The following is a 9,868-nucleotide window of genomic DNA, read 5'->3' on the forward strand; positions in this document are numbered from 1 at the left end:
ACTCCCACTCTCTGTTTGATCAAAGCTTCCCTCTTCTTTTATCATTTTTGTCTGCTTTAGACTCTGTTCCTCCTCTGCTACAGCACATGCCCAGAGTCACCTTCCAGCCAAACGTACTTCAAGTTTCCCCATGCCTTTTCCATCAAGAGCCTTTATGTGGGAGAGCCAAAGTTGTCCCCCAAGAAGAGAGAAGCCATCTCAGGAGAAACTCAGGGTGGAGACTGAGAGCTGGGAGAGCTAGCTCCCTTTCTTTTGCAAAGTTCTGAAAAGTAGACTGGAGAAATAAGACTTTTGTCTCTGTAGGGCATGAATGGGGCTCATGTTCTGTCATGGAAAACTACTTGAAAAGCCACAAACAGAGCGTGATGGGCAATGGCAGAACCCACTGGCACCTGGAGTTTCAGTGCTTCTTGGTGGCCTTGCCATGGGCTGTTCTGCCTATGGAGCTTTTTTCTGCATTATAATTCACTGACAGGAGAGAGACAAGTGCTTTGTGATCTCATCCCCCTGTCAAAGCCCTTGGGACAGCCCCATATCAACACCCAGTACATGGATGGATGGATGGATGCATGCATGCATGCATGCATGGATGCATGGATGCATGGATACAGCCAAGTGGAGCAGTTGTGACCCTGTCTCCCGACTGTGCCATGCCTTGTGGTTCCCACACAACTTACTTGCCACTCTGCAGCCCCGAGTGTTGTTTGTGGAACAGATCTAGTTGGCATCACCATGTTCAGCTACTTAGGATGTATCAAGGAAAGAGTTTAGGATATAAAAGCAACCCATGACCACCCCATGTCACAGGATGCCCATAACAGCTCCCTGCAGCACTGACAGATGCCACAGTTGTTGAGGGTTGTTTCAAATTTTATTCCAGGATCACAGGCACTTGCTTGGCAAAGTGCTGATGTCGACTACCTTTCTGCTTCAAAATGAGGCTGATATTACCTAAATGCCCCCCCCTCAAATTATGCCTACCCAGGCTATTCCTACCAGCCTCCAGTGATGGAGACCCTGGTGCTTGGCCAGGCAATCTACTTGAGTAATTAACTGTCTGTTCTGTTAGAAAGTGTTTCCTAATGTCTACCATCAATCTTGCTCTTTGTAATTTAAACCCCATCACTCCTCGCCCTAATCCCCAATGGAATCAGCAAACGATTTTGCCCCCTTCCCACTGCCCTACACACTGACTAGAGAAAGTCTCAGGCCAATTTATGGCATGGCCTCTGCCCGCCGAGGTGGCTCCCCTGAGCACGGTCACACAAGCACGGGGAAAACCAGAAAACTCCTTCGGCACAGTGTGCTGATAGAAATGGGACCCTTAGAAAGCGCCTGGGTTTGCGATGTCTGGCTGTGAGCCCGGAGGGAGTGGGGCAGTAGGATGGGTTTGCGGCATGTGCCTCCTGTTCTCTCCTACTGCAGCGGGGGTGACTCTGGTACCCAGGGGTGCTTGGGCTGGCGGGAAGAGCGGCTGCAGGGCACCGGTGAGACTTGGGGTGACAGGGGAGAGGTTTCACCCATTGTGAGGGACCCTGTCTGCATCCCTGCCTGCAGTGCTACCCCATCCTGCTGTCCCTACAGCCTGTGGGGCTGCCCCGCTGCGTCCGGCTGTGCCACCGATGTGCGTCACTTTGCGCAACCGGAGCGATGCAGTCCCCCGGGGCCGACCCTCGTCACCTCCGGCCCCCCATACAGACTTTCTCCTTTAAGCCTAGCTAGCTCAGAAATGACCAGGCTGATCCCTCCCACCTGCCCGCTCCCCCTGGCCCGGCCCTGACGTCAGGGGAAGGCGTGCGGATGCGTGTGTGTTCGAGGCGCACATCATCCACACATCAGATACCGCAGATCCATCAGCCGGCAGGCAGCCAGCCGAGAAAGCCCCCCGGAGCCGGGCTGCAGGCGAGACCGCTGCTCCTCGCAAGGTAGCGGAGGAGCGTCCGGCCCCTCCGAGCACCGATGCTCTGCAGAGCGCAGCTCCAGGGAGCCCGTCGCTGCTAAGGAGGTAAGGGCAGGCACAATGGCCATGCAGCGCGCCCGGGCTATTGTAGCTGGAGGTTCAACTTGACGGACCACCTTTCTCTTTGAAACCTGTTTATTCCTTCTGACGGTGGGGAGGTGCGAGGATGAAGCGTGACTTCCCTCCTCCGGTTTGGTTATTCCCCACCAGCCTCGGGAACAATAACTCCCCTGGGGGTGGCGGCGGCAATGCCGCACGTCTGCTTTGGCTCGGGGGCAAATAATCCAGGGCTTTGCCACGGAGGGCTGAGCTCAGTTGGGATCCAGCTCTCTGATTGCCGGGTGAGCGGGAGGTAATTTGTGAAAAATCTGACTTATTAAAGTAGGCTGATAGTGATGGGAGCTGGAACTGGGATTTCTCTGGACAGGCTGCACTACTCCTGCCGATGGCAAGTTAGATCCACAAAGGAGGAAAGAAGGACACGGACGATGTTTGTGCCAGGTCTTTGAGCAGATGCTATGCTAATTAAAAAAAATAAAAACCTTCACAAGAAAGCTAACAAATCTCACAAACTTGATATTTGGGAATGACGATCATCCATACATGCTTAAATGGTAAATCAAGCCTCCATGATGGTTTCTCCCTTTGCTTCTCCTTTGCATCTGTCAGCCTGCTTGCTCTGCCTCATGGCCTCCTTGAGAACTGGGCAGCCCAGCACTGACTAAGGGAGCTTTTTATAATCAATCCATAAAGGTGACATTCATATTTTAGCGCTAAGCAGGCTGTATCGTAGGCGAGACTATCTCAGCAAACATCTCTGGAGTTGGGAGTGTGATTGGTTTAGCTGGGGAGGGGATGCTGTCAGTGTGCATTGCCCAAAAACCGCCTAGTTTTATTTTTCCTGTAGTAATTTGTCTCATCGAAGGGGTTTGTAATAGGCAGGGTAGGTGAGAAAATTGCTTTGTTTGGTATTTAACTCTTGACATGAGCTGATAACCAAAAACGGGAGAGGGGGGAGCTGAGAGGCTTTCATTAGCATCGGACAGAGACAGCATTTATAAAAATCTCCCAGACACCAAGGCTGTGAGCCTTCTCCGAGGAAGGAGGCATGGAGAAACATAGCCCAGCCAGCGCTGCGGTGGCCCTGCTCGCGGTTAACCCTGCCTGGAGCCATCGTGGTTCCCCAGCTGGTTCCTGCCCTTCATGGCAGCCCCCCTGGGATCTCTGCTGGCCACTGTGTTGTTGTTAGGTCCCTCGGCAGGTGAATATGCCCAGCAGCCGAAAAATGGGATTTTTGTTTTTGCATTGAGCTCTGGGGACACGCTCATGCGTCTGGAGGGGTGTAGCTCTTCTCTGTTTCAGCCTGTGTCTAGACAAGCTAGGTCTGGGGGGGCATCAGCCTCCCCGAGAATGGCAGCGGGCCAGAGCATTGCTTTCTGTGCTCCACGGGGCGAGGAGATGGCTGCTGGCAGCTGGCTGTGGAGGTGGTGCGTCTTTTTGACATACAGAGACCTCTTTTTCTACTGGGGCGGATTTAGAGGGGTAGTAAACCTGACTCCTGAACTGGGGCCACCGGCAGTTGTAAGGGACGGAGAAAACGTGGTGGAGAGTGGCATGGAAGAGCCCGTGCTGGAGATTGGTGCAAAAGGCAGCAGAGAGAAAATAACCTCCAGCTCTTTGGCTGGGGCGAGGGGAGCAGCGGCACTCGGGAGAGCCGAGTGTGGCGGCAGGCGGCATCCGAGCTGGGATTTACAAAGATTTACAAAGAGAAGCGGCGGCGTGAAAGGGAACTGCCCATAAAGGCGATGGTCTGGCCGGCCGAAGGGTCACGTCCAGAGCTGGAGCGTGACGGCCGCCAGCAAAGCGGCCACCCATCCGCCAATGCATCCTGGGCATCCCGCGGGTTCCAGCGGATGGGAAGGAGCACAAAGAAACTCCGCACGGGAGGGCCGACTCACCGAGGGCGATTAAGCTAATTAAATATGTATTCCCTCGCCCGGGCGGGGGAGCGTGAGGGTTTTTTTTTTTTTTCTCGCTGCCGCTAATGAACGGGGAGTGGCAGACAGAGGCTGCTGCCTCTTCAAAAGGTTCTTTCCCCCCTTCTAGGGGGCCTTGAAAGGCTGTTTAGTTAAACAAGGTCATAGCCAGCACCCAAGTCAATGTGTTTGGCTTTAAAGAAGGGGAGACAGACAGTGATTTTATTTGATAAACCGCAGACCTTTCAGTCCCTGCTGATGAATGGGGTACTTGGATCTCGAGATAAAAGCTGATGTGTCTACTGCCTGTCTGCCTTAATTGGCCTGGGTTTCCTGCCTCCGCCTGCAAGGGCTCCTGACTGTCAGCTCTGCTTGCTCAGGAGCCTGCCCTCCAAAAAATATAAAAGCAAAGCTGGCTTCTGCTGCCAAAGAAGACCCTGTCACCAGAGGGCTCTGGGGTTTGGCTTTGAGATGTATTTTTTTGGAGAGGAGGGAAGGTGGACAGGGCAGGAGGTGTTTTTTTATAAAGAGCTTCCTTCCAGGGAGCCCTGGGCTTGCGGCCACTTTCCTCCTTGGCTCGGAGGACTGTCACCCTGGGAGACCCTCGGAGCAAAGCCACCAAGAGGAGGCGGGGATGAGCGAGGTGGAGGTCCAGCAGCGGCGGCGGAGGGTGGTTGCGCTGGAAAGGCTTCCCATGCCCCGCGGCAAAGCCGCGCTGCTGCAGTCTCTCCGCTTGATTCCTCAAGTGACCCGGATTTGGTCCCTGCACTGTATACGTGCGTGGGGTGGACACAGTGTCGTGGGGTGGTGTCAGCCAGGCCGAGAGAGACTGAGGTGGGGAGAGATGCTCTCATCCCCAGCAGAGGTTACTGTGACCACAGGAGATTGAGGAGAGGGCGAAAATGCCTCTTGTGCCGAGGTACTCCCTCCTTGTCCCCTGCTGGGGCTGCATTGTGGAGAAATGGCTGGGGAGAGGATGGTGAGGTGGAGAGCAGGGAGGGAAGGAGGACAGTAGAGGTTTGCCCTGATCTGTGTCTGGGCTGGGAGGGGAGGAGGTGAGGATATGCTTGTGTCCCCACTCTTCTCTCAGCCTGTTTTTGCCCTGAGTTAGATTTCCCCGGTCCCTTTGTTTGCAGCAGGGATTTAAATGAAGTGGGAGATAGGATATGGCCCTGGAGTCCCCATGTGCCAAAGTTCCTATTCAGCCTCAGCTTCACCAGCACCACCAAAGCCAGGAATTCAGCTGTTGGGCACCCCAAAGCTGACCAAAAATCTGGGATGCTCAGTCCAAGTGCTGAAGAGGGGCAGAGTGCTGCTGGCTGAGTGAGGGAGCCTCGGCATGGCCCCAGGACAGGGATCTCTGCTCCAGCCCCTGCTCCAAGGAGAAAGAGCAGGCAGCTCTGTGACATGTCCAGGCAGTGCATTCACCAAGGATGGGGATCCCACAGCCTTGCTGTGCCCTGTCTCTGTGTTAATGCCAGTGAGCTGCCACCCTACACCCTACCTCGTGGGGCATCCAGAGAGCCCTCAGAGTGCCTGTGGGGGATTGCATCTCACTTGTTCTCCCTCAAGGAGCAAGCTTAGCTCCTGGGGGCAAACAGCAGCCCAGGAGGGCACCCTCTGCTGCTGCCCTCAGCTCTCATGAGCAGAGTCTGCCTCCTCTGCAGTGCCTGGCACGCTCCCGTTCTTCACCATCACTCATCCCCCAAAACAGGGAGCCTTCCAGGGCACCTGAACCTGCACTGGTCCCACAGGTGAACCTGTGGCAAACCCAATCTTGGTTGCCACTTCACCAGCCCACACCTTTTAGTCCCTGCAAGCTCCCCTTCCTGCACACCCCCTTGCCTCTTATTTTAATTTTGCCTCTGGGAAACTTCAATTTTTCCAGCCCCTTGTGGATGCCAGCCGACTCCCTCAGCATACTAATAGTTTGCTCCAAGCATCCTTATTCAGGTTAAATACCCTCCATTGTCCCCGAATTGGTGGGGGAACGGAAAGGCCTCCTCTGTCAGAGAAAGCCGCACAGAGGAGGCTCACCACACCACAGTGAGGCCATTTTCATAGTGACAGCTTCATGATGTGACAGAGAACTGAGGGCCATTTCTCCCAAATCATCCCACCCCTCCAATCCTGACACCTTCCGGGAAGGTGACAAACCCTTCAGCAATGCATGGGGAACACATCACATTTTGCTGTCTTAGAGTGGCCAGGCAGGGTGGTCAAATGGAGGCACAGATGGGAGCTGTGAAGCAGTTTGGTGTCTGGTCTGGCTTTGAGGTGTCTCACTTGGGTGCTCTCTGAGCCTCTCTGAGCTCCTTAGGCATGGAGGAAGGAGATGGTGAGCCTGAGCCTGGGAATGGGAGAAGGAGATGCTGAGCCAGGGTTTGGGGGAAATAGATAATGAACCTGGATATGGAAGCAGGAAATGCTGAGCCTGTCAGGCCAGGAGCTGAGCAGCTCCTGTGTGGGGTGGGATGTGGAGCAAAGGCAGATGTGCATGCTCCATTTGCTGCATGGGGGAGAGGAGCCACTGAAGCACAGGAAGGGTTTGGTCCTGGGGAGCCAGGAAAGGGAAAGATGGTTTGAAGGGTTTTCAGCCACAACTGGAAGTTGTCTCAGAGGGCAGAAGGAACGTGGTGGCTTCTACCTTGAAGCTGGACTCTAGTGTGGCCTTTACTGCCTGGGGTGAAGCTCTGCAGGGCTGAGAGGGGGGAGCTGTTAGGAAGCTGGCTGAGGCCCATATGGGCAGCATCCCATGGCAGAATCCAAGCTGGTCTGGCAGCCATGGGGGCCCAGTTGCAGGCACATCCCCTGTCAGAGGAAGAAAGTGGAGGTGGGTGAGGGGAACAGGAATTGCCTGGTCCCTCCTTGAAACTTCAGCTGCTCTAGAAATCTTTTCCCCTGTCCTTGGTGCCTGCTAATTTCAGAGTGGAGGTGACCCCCTTTTGCGCATCCCCCCAGGGCCTTCGTGTCTCAAAAGGCCATAGTGAGTCAGAAAAGAAATTAAATAGTCTCTGTGTTTCCTGGTGTGTGCAGGTGTTGTCCCAAAAGATGCTGCATGCCCCAGTGGGGTGGGAAAGGGTGGATGGGGGTGCTGGGGAAGGGGATGGTAATTCCATGGGATATTGGGCTCCTCAACACCAGGTGATAGAAACTCCTGAGCCTGAGGAGGGTGAGCACCCAGTGCACCCAGGGAGAGGTGCCCTCAAGCAACCCCTGGCATGGGGCACCCTGGGACAGAGGCACAAATATCAGATGCAGCAATAGATTGGAATAAAAATCAACAGAGCAAGGCCTTTCTGAGCAAGCAGCTGCAGTGCTCATCACACATCAGAGCGTCTGGGAGGCCTAAAAATGCACAATCCCTGAATTTCATGCTGGGGTGCTTCAGCAAGGATGAGAGTGTCCACAATTGTGATTGCTCTGTTGGCAGGGTTTCCGCCCTTTTGGGCTTTAACTCCTTGCAAATGGCATGATGCCTTCAGAAACTGGAGCCTGATGATGGCAGCAGCAAGAGGTTGTGCTTGTGTAGTGGCTCAGCTGAGGTGCCTGAGGGGTATGAGGGCTGCTGGCCTCACCACATTCTTCTGGTGCTCCTTCCTGTAGGAATGTGCCTGAGTGCTGGCTGGGGCTGGGGTTGTGTCCTAAATCCTATGGGCTGAAGCAACCTTCTCTGCTGAGAAGATCTCAGACCCCTGACCTTGATGTACTGACCTGTTGTCTCAGCCTTTTTTCTTCACTTTTTTATCAGAAATCTCAGGATGGGGGAAGTTCTCATAGCCTGGGACTGGAGGTTCAGGCATGCTGACACTGCATGGGCATCCTTCCCAAAGTGGTCCCAGCCTGCGGCAGCCCATGCTCCCCTCCTTCATTTCCCAGGCTGTGCTTTCTAGTGACTTTGTCTCAAACATGTGGGGTTATCCTGGCAATTGAAAGGCTTAACAAGCCAGGTTCTTCCCTTGACATTGATTTTCTGGAACATCCCAGATGACTCCAAGCTGGGACAGGCTTCCTGGGGCAATTCCCGTTGCTGGAGGTTGGTGTCCGATGCTGAAGGCTGGCAGCATGCCCCGTGCTCCCACAAATGGCTGGGAGCCAAGGGACAATTTCTGACAGCAAATTGTGCCAAAAGCCTCACAGAAGGCCCTGTAACTCCCTGTCCCTTTTGCTCCAGGTCACCAGCAGTAGGCCCACACACCTGGGCATCCTTTCTCCTGCTGCCCACCTGCCCGATCCCAAAACGGAGGAGCCCACTGACCCCACCATGTCATCGGACCCCAGCGCCCCACCGGCAGTGCCACCCCTACACTCCCCTAAGTCACCAGTGTGGCCCACCTTCCCCTTCCAGCGGGAGGGCAGCCGCATCTGGGAGCGGGGCAACCTCCTTCTCCGGGACCTGCCCAGCCCCCTCCCCACCAAGAGGACCAGGACCTACTCGGCGTAAGTACCTGGTGGGTTTGGGACTGTCTGACTGAGCCTTGGCCACCTGCAGTGCCTGCAGAGCCCTTTGCACCTGGTGCACTTTGCCAACGCGGTGCCCAGCATCACCGCACACACCTGCCCAGAGTGCTGTGGGTGGGTGCCAAGCGCACTGCCCGGAACCATTGTGCTCAAAGCAAAAATCTCTCCCTGTTCCGCCTCCTGGGCAAGTGCCACCAGTGAAAAATCTTCCCTTTCCTCCTGTAGGACAGCGCGTGCTTCCGCTGGCCCCATCTTCAAGGGCGTCTGCAAGCAGTTCTCTCGCTCCCAGGGCCACGGGTTTATCACCCCAGAGAATGGCACTGAGGACATTTTTGTGCATGTGTCTGAGTAAGTCCCAGGGCTGTGCGGTGCTGGAAGATCCCAGGGGAGCCATGCCATCAGCATGGGGCTGGAGACTTGTGGGCTGGGGTGTGGATGTCTCCATGGGGTGAACGTGGGTCTTTCCTTGTCCTCCATTACCTGTGGGTTTTCTTTTCCAAGGCACAACTGGTCAAGTGCCTTCCTTTGTTCTGGGTGGTCTGGGGCAGGGGTCCATTTCCGGGCTGCGGCACCACCACCACCTCTCCTTTCCTCTCCTGCAGCATCGAGGGAGAGTACGTCCCAGTGGAGGGGGACGAGGTGACGTACAAGGTCTGCCCCATCCCTCCCAAGAACCAGAAGTTCCAGGCAGTGGAGGTGGTCCTCACCAACCTGGCGCCTCACACGAAGCACGAGACATGGTCCGGCCAGATCATCGGCTCCTAGGCGCCCTGGGGGGCCGCCAGCCACTCAGCCCCATGGAGCAAGCCTGCCCAGCCGCTCAAGGGGTGTGTGGGGAGCCGAGGCGGCAGCGGGGCCGGGGTTGCCCCCAAACATGCAGGCGTTTGAGTTCAGTGTCTTTTATAAGGTTACGGTTTCCTTTCTCTGTGTGTGTTTGTAAGTGTCTGTCGAGGGGGACAGGGGAAGTGGAGCCCTCCCTGACTGTCCCCCAGCTCCGGGGGCAGCACCGAGCCCCATGTTCCATTCCTTGCTCCTGAGGCCATGGGGAACAGAGGAACCAGTCCTACGCCCCAGCCCTCCAGCTCTACTGGGCTGAAGCAGGTGTTGAGAGCAGGAGGGGGTGGGGAGAGGCTGGATGGCTCAGCTCATCCTCCTGAACTCCACTCTGGCAAGATGGGCACCCCACTCGGTCCGCAGTGGGACAGCAGCAGCAGGACATGCTCCCACAAAGGAGGAACAAAACAGGGTGGTGTGGGGTGGCATATCACTGTGCGGGGTCTGGGTGGCTGACACCCATCCCCATCTCTGGCAGCTCACAGCACCCACCTGAGCCACATCCTTCCATCACAAGATCTCAGGTCAGTGGTGCCACAGGGAGGGGGCTGGTTTATAGAAAGCAAAAATTTAGTTTTAAGAGACAGCCAGCTGCTGGCAGGGCACCCAGGGCGCTCGGTGCTGTGTCTGGGGGACT

At 55.6% G+C, this 9,868-nt stretch overlaps 1 protein-coding gene across 1 annotated transcript; it reads left to right on the forward strand.

The window, feature by feature from the left end:
- The first annotated feature begins 1,807 nt into the window (after positions 1 to 1,807).
- LOC131573245 (cold shock domain-containing protein C2) lies at positions 1,808 to 9,682 on the forward strand. The gene is made up of 4 exons (XM_058827007.1): positions 1,808 to 2,005; positions 8,111 to 8,376; positions 8,623 to 8,745; positions 9,000 to 9,682. Exons 2-4 carry the CDS (start codon positions 8,201 to 8,203, stop codon positions 9,160 to 9,162), a joined length of 462 nt encoding a protein of 153 aa, XP_058682990.1. The 5' UTR covers positions 1,808 to 2,005; positions 8,111 to 8,200; the 3' UTR covers positions 9,163 to 9,682.
- Positions 9,683 to 9,868: the final 186 nt, after the last annotated feature.

This window comes from Poecile atricapillus, chromosome Z, assembly GCF_030490865.1.
Source record: "Poecile atricapillus isolate bPoeAtr1 chromosome Z, bPoeAtr1.hap1, whole genome shotgun sequence".
In the NCBI taxonomy this organism is placed as follows: domain Eukaryota; kingdom Metazoa; phylum Chordata; class Aves; order Passeriformes; family Paridae; genus Poecile; species Poecile atricapillus.

Bases quoted from the DNA above. Each gene is read 5' to 3' on its own strand.
- LOC131573245 (XM_058827007.1), top strand. From the start codon at position 8,201: ATGTCATCGGACCCCAGCGCCCCACCGGCAGTGCCACCCCTACACTCC. The intron at 8,377-8,622 runs GTAAGTACCTGG...TTCCTCCTGTAG, and splicing joins AGGACCAGGACCTACTCGGC to GACAGCGCGTGCTTCCGCTG. The intron at 8,746-8,999 runs GTAAGTCCCAGG...CCTCTCCTGCAG, and splicing joins ATTTTTGTGCATGTGTCTGA to CATCGAGGGAGAGTACGTCC.